This window comes from Oncorhynchus masou, chromosome 12 (genome assembly GCF_036934945.1).
Source record: "Oncorhynchus masou masou isolate Uvic2021 chromosome 12, UVic_Omas_1.1, whole genome shotgun sequence".
NCBI classification, from domain to species: Eukaryota; Metazoa; Chordata; class Actinopteri; order Salmoniformes; family Salmonidae; genus Oncorhynchus; species Oncorhynchus masou.
Window position 1 is genome coordinate 79,097,485 of NC_088223.1, and position 19,277 is coordinate 79,116,761.

Here is a 19,277-nt window from a genome sequence, read left to right on the forward strand (position 1 = left end):
AACTTTTTGCTTTATCATTAAAGCGACCAGGAAATTAGAGGTCTGAAGGAGTGGACGGCAGTTCACAGCAGGATCTGTACAGACTGTTCTGGTCATAGAAACAGAGCACCATACTGTTTGATCCTCAATTTAATGAGAGCATAAACCCTCAATGAGATTACTCTCATCGGTACTCTTCCTGAGATCTTACTTCAGCAAGACATTAGAAAAATCTGAAATTCCATCACTACAGATATCAAAAGTACGGACCAGAGAGCCAAGACAAGAATTGGGAAGAACAAGCCAATTTTTTGAACCGCTGTTATTGCGAGGGAGTTATGTAGTGAATTATGAGGGCAAATACATGATAGTTAAAATTATGCCCGTGTCCAAACAGTTGGGTTTATCTATTCTAACAAGCAACACCAAAATCTGTACACATGCGTTGAAGCCCAGCCTCGAGACCAGTGACTGTTCTGGAAGTTGTGCAAGGATTATAGGAACCTCTAAAGTGTCTGGCTCTGATTACCTCAGCACACATGTGTATTGAGTAGGTTTCTAATTGACCAACTAGCTGCTTCACAACCCACCATAACCGTCAAGCCCATTGCATCGGGTGCACATTCACACCAACTTCGGAAACCACCCATTAAGATACATGTGCGGAGTGAAATTTAACCACAGAACAAAATTACACGGAGTCAACTCAGTTAGGCTCTGCTCACTGAAGGGAATCCTTTAATCGTGTGAACCACATGACATTCTGAAAGCCACTCAAGTGTTGGGAGTACCAGTAGGGCTGATAGGCGCCAAACCATATTGTACTACACCGCCAACCACAATTTATGCAAAACACTGACAACACCTTCAAACCTAGTCCTGAAGTCCACCTTCTTGGTGGGTGCGAGGGCTGTGCCAATTATATGCCGCAAAGCAAGTTTAATGTGGTGCAAACATCCCCACTGGAAATTTAAATGTAATTGGAGTTATTTTACCTGATGAAATAAAGTCCCAAACTATAGGCATCAACTGAACAGGGCCCACACCAAGGAACCAATCAGAATTTGTTTCCCCCACCAAAGAGCTCTCTCAGCACAAGATGGACCTGTTATAATCAGTTTCTTGATATGCCCCACTTCTCTAGATTTTCTTGACAAAGGAGAAACATGTACTAACCGGGATGTAAACAAATGTGCACACAATTGGAGAACTAAGCTTTGTGCATATGGGAAAATTCAGGGGAACTTCAATTTCAGGTCATGAACCCAACACTTTCCATGTCCTTATCCAGGAAAGTAGAAAGTAATCATATTACATTAACATTTTATTGAGATTATCAGAAGTTCAACAGGTCAGATTGAGCTATATCTTCAAGTGCATTTTCAATTGAATCTTGTTCCATTTCTTCAAACACCTAACTTGATAGGTGCATGCAGGGCTGAAACAGATCACCTGTTGATTAGAAATACATTTTGGGTAAACTTTTGACAAGTATCCTTCTATGCATTAATAAGCAGGCATGATCTAGGCACTGATGTAATATTGAGTAGGAGTCATGTTGCCCATGGAGACTGCAGACCACCCATGGCAAAAAGGATCTGCATTGAGTCACCAGGGGCACTGCTGTGGGATCACTGCGTGAAGGACCAGCAGTGGGAAAGCCCGACAGGCCCCCTTTGAAAATGATCCGGAACACATCACACTGAGTAGCTCCTCACCTTACTCTGGTAATTTGTTAGCCAGGGACACACAACCTGAAAGAAACAATTCACTAAGTTAAATACAAATAAATTGGGAGTAACTCAGTTAACTTTGTTATTGCACTGTTTCCAATAGAGCACCGCCAGCATGGCGCTGGTGAGACCCACTGGAAGGTTTACTTTATGGTCAATTCCACAGCAAGTCAGGAACTGTATATCCCAAGAGCCTTGGTATATGACCAAACTGATGACAGCCAAAAAGTCCAGGAAGACAAAGGAGCTTACCTTCACTGGAGAGGTATTATTCAGCCAAGACCGGGTGTACTGGATGATCAAAAGACCAGTCCTGGTGTACCTGAAGTGAAGTCAACACGCATTTACTCAATACCTTAAAGACACTCCAGCACGGCACTTATCACACCTCATGGCCAGTATTCTTAGCCTTTTATACACACTTGAACGTAATCTTAATGCCCAGAAACATTACTTTGATACATTGACAGTCTCAATTTGGGGCATCATTGTCAGGGAGTAGCCCATGGAAAAGGAAAGTGTATCTGCACAAATACCAGGGCGCCAGGCACACACCAGCCCAGAGCCTAACGATGCCATATGAAGAGTTGATCTTGCACTGTGTTATGAACAGAACAGCCCGTGGTGAAGGCTGGCTGCAGATACCATACAGTGCTAACCAGTGGGCACTCTGCTAGCATCACGAGACTGTACACAAATACTCACTTAATTCATTACCCTCTCAGAGCCCTTGGCACATGATATAACAGGCCTGTCAAGAGAACACAGATTAAATTTGAATACCGGAAGTTCAATGATGGAAACTTAATGAGAAGTGAAGTGTCTCGACAGATATACCAGGACGCCACACACAAAGACATGGAGACCAACGATGCCATATGCCGAGTTTCTCTTGCACTGACTAATGAACAGTCCAACCGGAGTAGCAGCTGGCTGCAGATACCATGCAGTGCGGTGAACTTAGTCTATCCCTCCCATATACCCCAGGGATTCAAAACTAAATCACGACTGAAACTAAAGTTCCTCAGATCAGATGCAAGAAGCTACATTCCATATTACGGATTAGATATTGTAAAAAACCTGAGGATAGATTATAAATAAACATTTGACAACGTTATACGCACTTTAAGGACACTATTTGGAATAGTTCTGCGATGTCGTGACTACGCGAGCCTGGATTTCTGAACATAACGGGGGGAAAAAACAGCAAAGGTACGCAATTTAATTCGCTTTTCTGACCAATCTACTTGGCTGTTAGTGTTTGTAATATCTTGTCTACTTCGAGAGATGTTCTTAGATAAATGCTTGTTATGCTTTCGCTGAAAAGCTTTATTAAAATCTGACATGCCAGGTGGATTAACAAGCTACGCTGTGTTTTGCTATATTGCACTTCTAATGGGATGGGCGCGTGAAGTTAAGGAAATGCAATTTTTCATATTTCGCGCACAATATAATTTAATATTTAAGTATGAATTAAGGTTTCTAAGCAAACCCACAGGACTCAAAATTAGACAAATTATTTTCTATAGCTTCCAAAACAGTTTTACAAGTGCAGAGTGCCAAGATTAAGGCTCCAAAATAGCAATCTGTCGGTCATCAACTGGTCAATGCGCTTGCGTTGACCAGGGCTAAAATAGAATTTATAGAAGCAGTTACCCGCGTGCCATCTGGTTATACCCACATGGGTGATCAAAAGACGAACCGCTTCCCCCCCCAGTGTCGTACTCCTATGAAAGTTGATTTACCAAACGCCATACAATTTCAAAGATGGAAAAGCCTGGGAGGGATGACTAAACACAATTCAGTTGACCATTGTGTGTATGGATTAATTGTCGGAGGACCTTGTGCATTTCAGGTAAAATAACTACTCAAAGTTGATATCCCAGGACAAATTAGCTAGAAAGTACACGCTAACAAGTTTGACCTGTTCCCAAATTAATGTAATTGGTTCAGAGTTTGTTTTGATATTTTGACCTGCGTGTTGTGATCGCGTTTGGTGTAGCGGGACAAAATACATTTATGCACACTGGTGCATGCACGCAGCCGGTTTGGGTTCCGTGTAAGACTAATATTGAACGCATTACCACAATCTCCAGTGAAAGAATATACATTGCAGATTAGAAAGTGACAGTAAATGCGCTAATGGTGTACCCGTAATGGAATAGTCCACTGAGACAGATGCAAATTAAGACGTGCCATTAACATGTTTGGCACCCGCTAGACTAAAAAGTCAGCCCTCAATAATACTCACCAAAGGGTCACTCTGCATCAGGGCTTGAGCCACCCTGTGGCCATTTGGTAGACCTACACCAGACAAGCAGGTCATTAGAAACAGTGTCACTTTAAAACAGAGCTGCAATTTTGAGTATTTGTTCTGTAGTAATATCTCACAGGGCTAATGGCAGTAGCCCTGTGGGTAAAGCGAAACCACAAATTTGTTCTTTGAGGCATTTCCAACGACTAGGGCCCACAGTGAGGAGTCTGTCGGGATAGGCCTCAGTACAGCACAGGAAGCTTTAAATACGAAGCACTGAGGATTATATCAATAAAGTGGACTAGGCATTGCAAGTGGTGAAATTAACCACTCACTAAAACCATGCCAACGTTATTTCAGTTAACTCAATTAGATTAGATCTTGGAAAAACAAACTAACATGGTTCGGAGAACGACAACACGCTCAGGAACTCTTGGTTATTCAGGGCAACTCAGTTGCTCCTTGAAGCTGTTGAAGCAATGGAAAGTAGTTAATTCAATGAATATGAACATTGGTTTTTAGCATTTACATCACCGGTTTGTTCAGAAAGGCATACCTTAATCACAATTCAGAGCAGTTGAACATTTAAGCCAATCATCATTACTTCCATTAATATATCAAACTTTAGGTTATCAAACATACCCGAGTTTGATCTTGAATTAAACATCTTCATATTAAGCTTCTCCCTGAAAGATGGAGGCAATGGATAAATGGCAAATAACTTTGTATTAATACGTGTACAAATTGATTGTCTTGTCATGTGCTGCTGCCACACTATGGTGTCTTAGGTCTGTGTAGTGTTGGTGTCTTGCCATTAATATTTTATTTCTAGTCCCAGCCCCCCATCCAAGCAGGAAACATTTCAGCAGGCCATCATTGTAAATCTCTTAACGGACTTGCCTAGTTAAAGATGAATAAATGTCCAGTCTCATAAGTAACACTGCTGCTAGGTGAGCACAGCAGTGGGTTGCAAGAGAATGGATTGCTTTGTGCACTGCACCAGCACTAAGACCCACGATGTCAAGGCCCCAACTGGCACTGTGCTTACAAAGACATGACAGGAAATGTCTTACCACATGGAAGAGCTTCTGGCGCACAGAGTTCTGGCTCAACTCAAGATAGCCAAATGTGGGGCCTGTCATTTCCTGCAATTATCAAGGATCAGAGGGAGTAAGGCATGCGAAGCAAAATCATAAAAAAACGTTAGATACCCATTGTTCTGTTGAAAATACAATTTGAGATGTAACACATTACCGCTCAAAGCTATATTGCAAACAATAGTTCATTAGTTTGGGTAATGACCTGTACTAGTCCCAGAGAAACATTACTGACGTTATCTAGCAGATTATTTAACGAGCCTCGGCCTGTATTTAGTAAACTAACGTTAGCTAGGTTAAGACTGGTTAGCGAGGATGTTACGGGCCTCATTGTCACCAATACAATTAATCTGTAAAGATGAAAGCAAACCCGACAGTTCTATAGCCATGTCACATCGATGGAATTCACCCATTGAATCTAGGAAACTCCATACGTAGCGGTGCACATGGCATTTAGCTAGCCAGTCATCTTCGGGCCTTTTTGCTAACATTAGATGGCTTGCTAACAGACTAGAAACTACAGCAGTCTAGTCAAAACAACCATAGGCTGCCACCACAATATACAAGTCATATTAGCCAATAGACAAACCATGACAAAATAGCTAGCTACTTGTAGTTTGATGCCTCTTTTGCAAACTTTAGCGAGCCATTTGCAACACCGCGTGGCAGGGAAGCATGATCACAACTATTCAAATTGTACTTATCACATTCGCCGAATACAAACAGCAGTGAAATGCTTACTTAAAAAGCCCTTAACCAACAGTTAAGAAAATAGAAATAACAAATACAGAAAAAAATAGAAAAAATTAACAGAGAAGTTCCTAAACATAGCATCCACAACGTGGATTAACACATCACATATTACTCAGTAATTCAATTGTACCTTCATTACTGCATTTAGCAGCACCGTCGACAGAGCATGCAACTTTACCAAACCGATCCTGAAGACTGACGAAATGAGACCGTTCAAGGAGTCTGAAGATTATTTATAAGATAACGCTGGCAGAAAACGCTTTACGGCATACCACCGCAACCAATCATAGTCGTGGATATTTTGCCGCAAGATGGCTAGGTACTATTTTCCCATACAGACGACAAACATGTAACATTCAATTAATGTAAACGATAATACTTGCATTTGTAAACACGTTGAATGCTATGTGCATGAAGTTACGTTAATGATTTTCATTACAATACGTTCAACAAGTCACATCTGTTTGATATGCATGTGCTATGTCACGTGACGGGTGGGAACTTTCGAACCCGGGAAACCATTCATTTACTTTTCATGTTAGTGAGTAATTTAATTATTTTGAATCCCAGACAGGCCCTGTATTGGTTTTGCCTCTCAATAAAAGTTTATATTGCGAAAGCTTAGTAATTCGCCACCATGGGTATTTATCAATCAAAAGGAAAGATCCCTGAAGAAGTTTACAGATTTTGGTCAGCTGTGGCATCATCCATCCGTCTGGGATGGTTGGGGACTGATGATATGGCAAAGGTTGGTGTGTTTAGCCAGCAAACTAAAGTTCTCTAGTAAACCAATATAACGTTATAGAGTAGTAAGTAAAGGCTAACTGGCTAGCGTTTGCGCTGAACTATGTCAGCTTCTAGCCAGCTAGCTAACCGTTGGATGCATCAATCACAGTCGATCAAAAGTACAACGTTATTGGTGAACTGTCTGTTCTTCGGTCAAGTCAATCAATGTCAATATGAAACTATAATCCATGATACTACATGGAATATAGCCTTCTGCAATTTTCTTGTACTAACCGTAGGAGATGAAGGTGTGCCAGCTTGCCATTTTCCCCATGCTGTTGAATGCCTCTGCTTTGCAAGGAGACATTGTTGGTCTTGAGGGACACTTACAACAGGTAACGTTACCCAGAGTATTATTATTGAATATATATATATATATATATATATATATATATATATATATATATATATATATATATATATATATATATATATATCTATATACATAGCTTTTTTCCCATTATGTTTTGAGCCACGTTACAATTGATATAGAGAAGTATGGGGGCACCCTCTCTCGAAGTAAGGGGGTAATGTAGCGACCTCTTCAAGGGGTTTGGACCTCTTGGTTTAACTGCGTTGGTTTGACGGTCATTGGACCCAGGTCCAAGTCCCCGGTCGGGGTTATCTCCCGAATTCACTACAATATAAGTAACTACTATTAGCCTAGCTAGTAGTACTTACTTAGTTAGCTAGCTACTGTGTTATACAAGTACATTTGTGGGAAGGGAATCCTGTAACCTAACGTTACTAACGTTAGTTTATGAAAACATTTATACTGTATCATCATTTAGAGCAATTTAATTCGGTTAACATAAGTATTGATACTTAGGAAATTCATCCCAAAATGTTGACTGTCATGCTTTAGGGAGCTGATGTGTCTGTGTCAGACGGACATGGGAGGACACCTCTCCACCTGGCTGCTGGTGAGGGGGATGTCGAGACTGTCCGATTCCTGCTGAAGAAGGGAGCGGATGTCAACGTTAGGGATTTTGCGAGAGAAACTGCTCTCCGAGATGGCATTCGCTGCAAGTGAGAAAACAAAGCTCAATCTTCAATTATCTGTGTCTGGTGGGGCCCAGTGGTATTTGCATTTGAGTCATTTAGCAGATGCTTTTATCCAGAACAATTTACAGTAGTGAGTAGGGTTGCAAAGGGTTGGAAACTTTCCAGGAAATTTTCCACGGGAAGTTAAGCCTGAGAATTGGGGAATTTGGCTTATATTCATCAAAAAACTTAGCTTATAACAGTGAACCTTTTTTTGTGGGATACACATGAGGTAATTCTAGGGCTTGTGGCATATTTTGGTTAAACTATTCACAATTCAATGGAATTGCAACCCTCTGCATGCACAGTGCACTCTTCCATCACATGTACAGCCGATTCTCCAGATCTCAAATCAAATTTTATTTGTCACATACACATGGTTCACAGATGTTAATGTGAGCGTAGTGAAATGCTTGTGTTTCTAGTTCCGACAATGCAGTAATATCAAATCAAATTTATTTATATAGCCCTTTGTACATCAGCTGATATCTCAAAGTGCTGTACAGAAACCCAGCCTAAAACCCAAACAGCAAGCAATGCAGGTGTAGAAGCACGGTGGCTAGGAAAAACTCCCTAGAAAGGCCAAAACCTAGGAAGAAACCTAGAGAGGAACCAGGCTATGAGGGGTGGCCAGTCCTCTTCTGCTGTGCGGGGTGGAGATTATAACAGAACATGGCCAAGATGTTCAAAAGTTCATAAATGACCAGCATGGTCAAATAATAATAATCACAGTAGTTGTTGAGGGTGCATCAAGTCAGTACCTCAGGAGTAAATGTCAGTTGGCTTTTCATAGCCAGTCATTAAGAGTATCTCTACCACTCCTGCTGTCTCTAGAGAGTTGAAAACAGCAGGTCTGGGACAGGTAGCAGATCCGGTGAACAGGTCAGGATTCCATAGCCGCAGGCAGAACAGTTGAAACTGGAGCAGCAGCACGGCCAGGTGGACTGGGGACAGCAAGGAGTCATCATGCCAGGTATTCCTGAGGCATGGTCCTAGGGCTCAGGTCCTCCGAGAGAGAAAGAGAGAATTAGAGAGAGCATACTTAAATTCACACAGGACACCGGATAAGACAGGAGAAGTACTCCAGATATAACAAACTGACCCAAGCCCCCCGACACAAACTACTGCAGCATAAATGCTGGAGGCTGAGACTGGAGGGATCAGGAGACACTGTGGCCCCATCCGGTGATACCCCCGGACAGGGCCAAACAGGAAGGATATAACCCCACCCACTTTGCAAAAGCACAGCTCCCACAACACAGCCCCCACAACCACCAACTTACCATCCTGAGACAAGGCCAAGTATAGCCCACAAAGATCTCCGCCATGGCACAACCCAAGGGGGGGCGCCAACCCAGACAGGAAGATCACGTCAGTGACTCAACCCACTCAAGTGACGTACCCCTCCTAGGGACGCATGAAAGAGCACTAGTAAGCCAGTGACTCAGCCCCTGTAATAGTGTTAGAGGCAGAGAATCCCAGGGAAAGAACCGGCCGGGCAGAGACAGCAAGGGCGGTTCGTTGCTCCAGAGCCTTTCCGTTCACCTTCACACTCCTGGGCCAGACTGCACTCAATCATATGACCCACTGAAGAGATGAGTCTTCAGTAAAGACTTAAAGGTTGAGACCGAGTCTGTGTCTCTCACATGGGTAGGCAGACCATTCCATAAAAATGGAGCTCTATAGGAGAAAGCCCTGCCTCCAGCTGTTTGCTTAGAAATTCTAGGGACAATTAGGAGGCCTGCGTCTTGTGACCGTAGTTTACATGTAGGTATGTACGGCAGGACCAAATCAGAAAGATAGATAAGAGCAAGCCCAAGTAATGTTTTGTAGGTTAGCAGTAAAACCTTGAAATCAGCCCTTGCCTTAACAGGAAGCCAGTGTAGGGAGGCTAGCACTGGAGTAATATGATCAAACTTTTTGGTTCTAGTCAGGATTCTAGCAGCCGTATTTAGCACTAACTGAAGTTTATTTACTGCTTTATCCGGGTAGCCGGAAAGTAGAGTATTGCAGTGGTCTAACCTAGAAGTAACAAAAGCATGGATTAATTTTTCGGTGTAATTTTTGGACAGAAATTTTCTGATTTTTGCAATGTTACGTAGATGGAAAAAAGCTGTCCTCGAAACAGTCTTGATATGTTCGTCAAAAGAGAGATCAGGGTCCAGAGTAACGCCGAGGTCCTTCACAGTTTTATTTGAGTCGACTGTACAACCATCAAGATTAATTGTCAGATACAACAGAAGACCTCTTAGTTTCTTGGGACCTAGAACAAGCATCTCTGTTTTGTCCGAGTTTAAAAGTAGAAGGTTTGCAGCCATCCACTTCCTTATGTCTGAAACACAGGCTTCTAGCGAGGGCAATTTTGGGGCTTCACCATGTTTTATTGAAATGTACAGCTGTGTGTCATCCGCATAGCGGGGAAAGTTAACATTATGTTTTCGAATGACATCCCCAAGAGGTAAAATATATAGTGAAAACAATAGTGGTCCTAAAACTGAACCTTGAGGAACACCGAAATTTACAGTTGATTTGTCAGTGACAACCATTCACAGAGACAAACTGATATCTTTCCGACAGATAAGATCAAAACCATGCCAGAACTTGTCCGTGAAGACCAATTTGGGTTTCCAATCTCTCCAAAAGAATGTGATGATCGATGGTATCAAAAGCAGCACTAAGGTCTAGTTTTTTATATTTTCTGGGTCAAGGTTTGGCTTTTTCAAGAGAGGCTTTATTACTGCCACTTTTAGTGAGTTTGGTACACATCCAGTGGATAGAGAGCCGTTTATTATGTTCAACATAGGAGAGACAAGCACATGAAGCAGCTCTTTCAGGAGTTTATTTGGAATAGGGTCCAGTATGCAGCTTGAAGGATTAGAGGCCATGATTATTTTCATCATTGTGTCAAGAGGTATAGTACTAAAACACTTGAGTGTCTCTCTTGATCCTAGGTCCTGGCAGAGTTGTGCAGACTCAGGACATCTGAGCTTTGACGTAATACGCAGATTTAAAGAGGAGTCCGTAATTTCCTTTCTCATAATCATGAACTTTTCCTCAAAGAAGTTCATTAATTTATTACTGCTGAAGTGAAAGCCATCCTCACTTGGGGAATGCTACTTTTTAGTTAGCTTTGCGACAGTATCAAAAATACATTTAGGATTGTTCTTATTTTCCTCAATTAAGTTGGAAAAATAGAATGATCGAGCAGCAGTGAGTGCTCTTTGATACGGCACGGTACTGTCTTTCCAAGCTAGTCGGAAGACTTCCAGTTTGGTGTGGCACCATTTCCGTTCCAATTTTCTGGAAGCTTGCTTCAGAGCTCAGGTATTTTATGTATACCAGGGAGCTAGTTTCTTATGACAAATGTTTTTAGGTTTTAAAAAGCAACTGCATCTAGGGTATTGCGCAAGGTTAAATTGAGTTGAGTAATAACCAACGATTAATCTAACCTAACAATCCCACAACTACTACCTTATACACACAAGTATAAAGGGATAAAGAATATGAATGAGTGATGGTACAGAACGGCATAGGCAAGATGCAGTAGATGGTATCGAGTACAGTATATTTATTTTACTAGGCAAGTCAGTTAAGAACAAATTTGTATTTTCAATGACGGCCTAGAAATAGTGAGTTAACTGCCTGTTCAGCTCGGGGATTTGAACTTGCAACCTTTCAATTACTAGTCCAATGCTCTAATCACTAGGCTACCCTGCCACTCCAAGAGGTAGCCTGAGATGAGTAATGTAGGGTGTGTAAACATAAAAGTGTCATAGTTTAAAGTGGCTCGTGAAACATGTATAACATAAAGATGGCAAGATGCAGTAGATGATATAGAGTACAGTATATAAATATACATATGAGATGAGTAATGTAGGGTATGTAAACATTATATTAAGTGGCATTGTTTAAAGTGGCTGGTGATACATTTTTTTCCATCAATTTCCATTATTAATGTGAGCTGGAGTTGAGTCAGTATGTTGGCAGCAGCCACTCAATGTTAGTCTGATGGCCTTGAGATAGAAGCTGTTTTTCAGTCTTTCGGTCCCAGCTTTGATGCACCTGTACTGACCTCGCCTTCTGGATGATAGCGGGGTGAACAGGCATTGGCTCGGGTGGTTGTTGTCCTTGATGATCTTTAAGGGGCCTTCCGGGTGGCGCAGTGGACAAGGGCGCTGTATTGCAGCGCCAGCTGCGCCACCAGAGACTCTGGGTTCGCGACCGGGAGGTCCGTGGGGCGACGCACAATTGGCCTAGCGTCATCCGGGTTAGGGAGGGCTTGGCCGGTAGGGAAATCCTTGTCTCATCGCGCACCAGCGACTCCTGTGGCTGGCCAGGCATAGTGTGCGCTAACCACGGTTGCCAGGTGCACGGTGTTTCCTCCGACACATTGGTTGGCTTCCGGGTTGAATGGCGCTGTGTTAAGAAGCAGTGCGGCTTGGTTGGGTTGTGTATCAGAGGACGCATGACTTTCAACCTTCGTCTCTCCCGAGCCCGTACGGGAGTTGTAGCGATGAGACAAGATAGTAGCTATTAAACAATTGGATACCAGGAAAAAGGGGTAAAATTCACAAAAAAAAAAGCTCATCTTTATGGCCTTCCTATGACATCGGGTGGTGTAGGTGTCCTGGAGGGCAAGTAGTTTGCCCCCGGTGATGCATTGTGCAGACCTCACTACCCTCTGGAGAGCCTTACGGTTGTGGGAGGAGCAGTTGCCGTACCAGGCGGTGATACAGCCCGACAGGTTGCTCTCGATTGTTCATCTGTAGAAGTTTGTGAGTGCTTTTGGTGACAAGCAGAATTTCTTCAGCCTGCTGCGCCTTCTTCACAACACTATCTGTCTGTGTGGACCAATTCATCATTTGCAAATAAATTCATAAAAAATCATACAATGTGATTTTCTGGATTTTTTCCCCTAATTTTGTCTGTCATAGTTGAAGTGTACATATGATGACAATTACAGGCCTCTCTCATCATTTTTAAGTGGGAGAACTTGCACAATTGTTGGCTGACTAAATACTTTTTTGCCCCACTGTATTTCTGTCTCCATATGATATGGTAAATGTATCCAATGTATAAAAAAAACATAAACATTTACACTACCGTTCAAAAGTTTGGGGTCACTTAGAAATGTCCTTGTTTTTGAAAGAAAAGTGCATTTTTTGTCCATTAAAATAAATTCAAATTGATCAGAAATACAGTGTAGACATTGTTAATGTTGTAAATGACTATTGTAGCTGGAAACAGCTGATTTTTAATGAGATATCTACACATGCGTGCAGAGGGCCATTATCAGCAACCATCACTCCTGTGTTCCAATGGCACGTTGTGTTAGCTAATCCAAGTTGATCATTGTAAAAGGCTAATTGATGATTGCCCATCTTAATCTTTTCTTTTTATAGGCCAGTCTGAGATATGGCTTTTTCTTTGCAACTCTGCTAAGAAGGCCAGCATCTCGGAGTCGCCTCTTCACTGTTGACGTTGAGACTGGTGTTTTGCAGGTAGTATTTAATGAAGCTGCCAGTTGAGGACTTGTGAGGTGTCTGTTTCTCAAACTAGACACTGATGTATTTGTCCTCTTTCTCAGTTGTGCACCAGGGCCTGCCACTCCTCTTTCTATTCTGGTTAGAGCTGTTCTGTGAAGGGAGTAGTACACAGTGTTGTACGAGATCTTCCGTTTCTTGGCAATTTCTCACATTGAATAGCCTTCATCTCTCAGAACAAGAATAGGCTGACGACTTTCAGAATAAAGGTCTTTGTTTCTGGCCATTTTGAGCCTGTAATCAAACCCACAAATGCTGATGCTCCAGATACTCAACTAGTCTAAAGAAGGCCAGTTTTATTGCTTCTTTAATCAGAACAACAGTTTTCAGCTGTGCCCCACGTCTATTTCTATTGGCACAAGCACTTTTCATGACACAAACTGTTCACACCCCTCTTTTTGGCAGAGAGAAAATGTATCAGGTTAAAGGCTTATTTCTTGCAATTCTACACTTTTTGTCATGAGGTGCAGATAACATTTTGCAGTTTTAAAGCACATTTTCTTGCAATTCTATGCATTTTGCCATGTCTATTCATGTGATATTTAAGTGACTCGAACATTACAACTAAATCTAAAAAATATTAGCTGACATGGGCTAGTTGATCTGGAACTTTCTGACAAGTTATAAATAGCTATCTTACAACAGGAAAACTGTCTCACACTGTTCAAATAAACCTACCATTAAAATTATAGACTGCTCATTTCTTTGTCAGTGGGCAAACGTACAAAATCAGCAGGGGATCAAATACTTTTTTCCCTCACTGTATACAGTACGAGTCAAACGTTTGGACACACATACTCATTCCAGGGGTTTTCTTTATGTCATGTTGTTCGTAATAATGATGATGAGACCAAGCTTGCATAGAGTTCCACATGTTTAATAAAGGAAGTGAAACTTAAGCTAATTCAAAACAAAATAAAGGATAAACGAACCGCGATGACAATGTAGTGCGAACAGGCAACTAAACATAAACAATATCCCATAACCCACAGGTGGAAAAAATGCAACTAAAGTATGATCCCCAATTAGAGACAACGATGACCAGCTCCTCTTATTGGGAATCATACACAAACACCAACATAGAAAAATAAACCTAGAACCCTGACCATAGAAAAATAAACCTAGTCACGCCCTGACCTACTCTACCATAGAAAATACAGGCTTTCTATTGTCAGGACGTGACACTTTATTTTACTATTTTCTACATTGTAGAATAATAGTGAAGACATCAAAACTATGAAATAACACATATGGCATCATGTGGTAACCATGAGATTCTTCAAAGTAGACACCCTTTGCCTTGATGACAGCTTTGCACACTCTTGGCATTCTCTCAACCAGCTTCATGAGGTAGTCACATGGAATGCATTTCAATTAACAGGTGTGCCATGTTAAAAGTGAGTTTGTGGCTCAAACGCATGAGGAAGGAAAGAAATTCCAATCAGTTCAGTTGTGACAGGGTAGGAGGTGGTATACAGAAGCCCTGGTTGGTGAAAACCAAGTCCATATTATGGCAATAACAGCCCAAATAAGCAAAGAGAAACAACAGTCCATCATTACTTTAAGACATGAAGGTCAGTCAATCTGGGAAAATGTCAAGTGCAGTCACAGTCTTCAAGTGTAGTCACAAAAAACATTAAGCGCTATGATGAAACTGGCTCTCATGAGGACCGCTACAGGAAGGGAAGACCCAGAGTTACCTCTGCTGCAGAGGATAAGTTCATTAGAGTTACCAGCCTCAGATATTGTGGCGCAAATAAATGTTTCTCAGAGTTCAAGTAACAGACACACTTCAACATCAACTGTTCAGAGGAGACTGCGTGAATCAGGCCTTTATGGTCGAATTGCTGCAAAGAAACCACTACTGAAGGACACCAATAAGAAGAAGTGACTTGATTGGAACAAGAAACACGAGCAATGGACATTAGACCGGTAGAAATCTGTCCTTTGGTCTGATGAGTCCAAATTTGCGACTTTTGGTTCCAACCGCCGTGTCTTTGTGAGACACAGAGTAGGTGAACGGATGATCTCCGCATGTGTGGTTCCCACACTGAAGCATGGAGGAGGTGGTGTGTGGGTGTTTTGCTGGTGACACTGATTTATTTAGAATTCAAGGCACACTTAACCAGCATGGCTACTACCGCATTCTGCAGTGATTCGTCATCACCTCTGGTTTGCTTTTAGGGGGACTATCATTTGTTTTTCAACAGGACAATAACCCAACACACCTCCAGGCTGTGTAATGGCTATTTAACCAAGAAGGAGAGTGATGGAGTGCTGCATCAGATGACCTGGCCACCACAATCACCCGACCTCAACCCAATTGAGATGGTTTGTGATGAGTTGGACCGCAGAGTTAAGGAAAAGCAGCCAACAAGTGCTCAGCATATGTGGGAACTCCTTCAAGACTGTTGGAAAGGCATTCCTACAATAATTTGAATGAAAGTTAACAACTTTGGTGAGAAAATGTGCATTGTAATGGGTGCGTGTCGGTGGCAGGGAAGTCAGGCGCAGGAAAATGAACTTGGTATAAACGGAGTCGTTTAATAAGTGCTCATAAAACTAAAAAAATTATATACATACAAAAATAATATAAGTGGGTACAAAACCCCTCGCACACCGACACATGACTTGCACATAACATACAATAAAACAATCTCCGACAAGGACATGAGGAGAAACAGAGGGTTAAAAACACAACATGTAATTGATGGGATTGGAACCAGGTGTGAAGGAAGACAAAGACAAAACCAATGGAAAATGAAAAATGGATCAGTGATGGCCAGAAGGTCGGTGACGTCGACCGCCGAACACCGCCCAAACAAGGAGAGGGACCGACTTCGGCGGAAGTCGTGACATGCATATTGTTTTTGTGTGGATTTTAGAATATATGCATGAAAATTCTTCACCAATTGGATGTAAACATAGTTTGACGTGGAAATAAAAGTGCTGAAAACAAAAATACTGGAGTTTTGGTGCAGGTACAGCCAACTAGCGCAAAAATAATATTGTAATATTGTCTTACGATATATAACTGTATACATGTCCCCCCCCCCCATCACTAATGGTATGACATTATTTGAAAGATTTCCAGGAAAGAGTTTTCCTCATGTTTTTATTATGCATCAGTATATAAAGCTCCAAATGGGAGACCTCATCTAGACTAAAGGTCTTTTACCAGGAGTCCCTCAACAACATGACTCTTCATTGTGTCCGTGCAGGAGCATAGAGGTTGTGTCCCAACTGATGAGTGAGGGGGCTCACCTGGAGACATCCTCTCTGGAACTGGGAGTTGAGATGTGTTGGTGGGTGAGCTAAATGAAATAGCCAGCTACTGAATGTATTGAATCTTATGGTTAACTTAAACAGCATATAACCTAGCTGTGGTCACCAACACTGGTCCTAGAGAGCAATGGCATTTGCAGGTTTTTGTTCCCCCCAGATTCTGCTAATCAACTGTTCATCAATACTTTCATTAGTTGAATTATGTACCGTATGTTAGTACTAGGCTGGGACAAAGGTCTTGCAAAACTAGTCCTGCAGTGACCAGGGTTGGTGACCACTGGCATATATTGAATGTAACGTCTCAGAACTATTTGTGCACTTATAATTGTATGAAAATTATCACTGCTTAATTTCCCTATGTGTAGAAGGGCTGCACATTTAATGTATTGAATTCATCACATTTTTATGAAAATGTTTGATTTCCTTACTGTCATACATAGAACTGACCTTTGAATCCATAATAATTGGGAATGACACCATATTTGAGATGTAATTAAAGGCCTCTCTTGTCTGCAGCCTTGCGTTCTTGGGAGACTTCAAGCAGATGGAGGTGTGGAAGCAGGCAGGGGTTAGCTTCAACTTTGCTGATGCCGATGGCAGAACTCCTCTGCATGTGGTGGGTTTCTACTTTCCCATAAATCTTCCCTGTAACATGATTTTGTGCTTAGCAGTACTATGATTTAGATATTGTCAGAATAACATTGTGGTCTGGCATGACCTAATTCTTTGATGATATTGAAGTACACCAATATACAGAATGAAACATGTTGATAGATAGAACTGCAATGTATACAAAAAAGCATGTAACTTTGGTTTATACTAGGCTGTCTGCACTAACCAGCCAGACATGGTCAGGTTCTGCATCAGGAACGGCTCCAGTCTTGAGGTATTGAATTCTCCACAACCAACCAGGTTTAATATAGTACAGTGCATTGGAAAGTATTCAGACTCCTTAACTTTTTCCACATTTTGTTACATTACAGCCTTATTCTTAAATGGATTAACCCTGTTTTTGCTTTGTCATTGTGGTATTGTGTATAGATTGATTAGGCAAATGTTTTATTTAATCCACTTTAGAATAAGGCTGTCATGTGGAAAAAGCGAATGGAGTCTGAATACTTTCTGAATGCACTGTATTTGGTCCAAGAAATTTCATTTATTCAGATAAATGGGCAATTCACAGGTGATAATCTGTTATACCATTTCTAATTTCTCACTTCTATAACTTTTCCAAATGGACCAGTAGCCTTAATCTATCCTAAACGTTGTGATAATCACACCCATGGCTACCCCTAAAAGGACAGTCTGAGTGATTTGTGTCTGTATTGTCACTGCAGCAGCGCGACCTCTTCAACAACCAGCCCGTGGATGATGCTCGGCGTCTGGGTCTGCAAACCCTGGTGGAGATGCTGAGCAATGAGGCCCAGAAGGAAGCCTCCGACCTCGTGGCCGAGAAAACCAAGATCAATGTGGAGGAGCAGATGGCCATAGGCCTGGTAGAACTCTCCCTGGTCCCATAACATGGACACAATTAGCCCCATTATCCTTATCTAGTACCTAATTATCGAGTTTTGTTCACTCTTTTTAATTTTACAACTCATTTGTCTCCTACTGAAATGCTTAATGTCAAAATTGATAAATGTTGAGTATTATATTTTGCTGTTTGCTCTTTTATTTTCTTAGCTCATTTGCCCATGTTAATTGTATTTTTTATGGTTGATAATAGTTGTGAATGTTATGACTATCATCAGTACTTTAATTAACATGTCCGTTGACTTTTGTTTACAGTAAAAAGCAGCATAACTCTTAGCGGAAATATTTTTTGTGCGTTCACGTTCTAGTCGGAACTATGAATCTCATAAATGTTTGACTTGCTAACTGGTTGAACGCAGCACAAGTATAACTACAACCAGTTAGCAAGTCAGAAATGTCAGTTTTGCTAGTTCCAACTAGCATGTCAAAGCTGGATGGTCTTTGGTTGGTGGACCATTCTTTTTTTACAACCCTATCCTATCCAACAAGGTCACAGTCACAGTCAATGTGCTGGATGTCAACGAGTTCCCTCCGGAGCTCACCATTCCCTTTGACACGTTTGTCGGTTGAAAATGCAAAAGTATGCCAGGTAATTCAGACCATCAATGCTACGAACAAGGATCTTCCTGCTGTTGGACAGAAGTTATTCTTCAAGTCCCCCAGGGAAATCAGAAACATGAATTTCACAGTGCGAGACTTAGGAAACAACACAGCGGGGTACTGACCAAGCCTGTGGTGTTTCAGAGGCGAGTCCAAGAGTACTATGTGGTGCATGTGGTGGTGGTGGAGGACAGTGGCTACCCAGCCCAGAGCAGCACTGGCACCCTCACTGTCCGCATGTGTATCTGTGAGACCGACGGGTCCCTCCTGTCCTGCCATGGCAGAAGCAGTCTTCCTACCAGTGGGTCTCAGCACTGGGGCAGTGATGGCCATTTTACTGTGCATGGTCATACTCCGGGTGATCGTGGTGCTCTATGTAGGCCTGAGACGGCAGAAGAAGAGCATTAGACCAGCATTAGACCAGCTGTCACAGTATCAAATGTTGCACTTGTAGAATTACAAATACACACCGCTAGAGGGCAGGCTTCAGTTTAATCCATAACAGTAGGGTTGCAAAATTCTGTGAATTTCAATAAATTCCCTGGTTTCCCAGAAATCCTGGTTGGAGGATTTCGGAGTCCCAGTCGGTATTAGATAGAATGTCACAGTCCCGCCTGCCTGTGGGGAAAACAACCTGTGGTTACCCCATTGATTCCCAGCAAAAAACTTT

The 19,277-nt window shown here is 41.9% G+C and overlaps 1 protein-coding gene, 1 long non-coding RNA gene and 3 other non-coding genes across 8 annotated transcripts; 1 reads left to right on the top strand and 4 right to left on the bottom strand.

Annotated features, from left to right (window-relative positions):
- Positions 1-687: 687 nt before the first annotated feature.
- On the bottom strand, positions 688-6,045 carry LOC135550902 (uncharacterized). Of its 2 annotated transcripts, none has more exons than XR_010457160.1 (9): positions 5,947-6,045; positions 5,040-5,111; positions 4,609-4,652; positions 4,366-4,434; positions 3,964-4,016; positions 2,418-2,463; positions 1,965-2,034; positions 1,698-1,733; positions 688-1,417 (listed from the first exon to the last, which is right to left on the bottom strand). It is a non-coding gene; the product is annotated as an uncharacterized LOC135550902 (long non-coding RNA). The 2 variants fall into 2 exon arrangements; XR_010457159.1 differs by having other exon boundaries at positions 688-1,431.
- On the bottom strand, positions 2,229-2,368 carry LOC135551189 (small nucleolar RNA SNORA8). The gene has a single exon (XR_010457234.1). It is a non-coding gene; the product is annotated as a small nucleolar RNA SNORA8 (small nucleolar RNA).
- LOC135551188 (small nucleolar RNA SNORA8) lies at positions 2,530-2,666 on the bottom strand. Its single transcript, XR_010457233.1, has one exon. It is a non-coding gene; the product is annotated as a small nucleolar RNA SNORA8 (small nucleolar RNA).
- LOC135551190 (small nucleolar RNA SNORA18) lies at positions 4,080-4,213 on the bottom strand. The gene has a single exon (XR_010457235.1). It is a non-coding gene; the product is annotated as a small nucleolar RNA SNORA18 (small nucleolar RNA).
- A 247-nt stretch (positions 6,046-6,292) lies between the features above and the next one.
- si:ch211-209a2.2 (L-asparaginase) lies at positions 6,293-18,128 on the top strand. 3 transcript variants are annotated; one of them, XM_064982110.1, is made up of 7 exons: positions 6,294-6,564; positions 6,842-6,937; positions 7,468-7,631; positions 16,411-16,494; positions 16,991-17,090; positions 17,298-17,360; positions 17,812-18,128. In XM_064982110.1, the coding sequence occupies exons 1-7, from the start codon at positions 6,454-6,456 to the stop codon at positions 17,992-17,994; spliced, it is 801 nt and encodes a 266-aa protein (XP_064838182.1). In that variant the 5' UTR covers positions 6,294-6,453; the 3' UTR covers positions 17,995-18,128. The 3 variants fall into 3 exon arrangements, with proteins under 3 accessions (XP_064838184.1, XP_064838182.1, XP_064838183.1); XM_064982112.1 differs by lacking the exon at positions 6,842-6,937 and having other exon boundaries at positions 6,293-6,564; XM_064982111.1 differs by lacking the exon at positions 17,298-17,360.
- Positions 18,129-19,277: the final 1,149 nt, after the last annotated feature.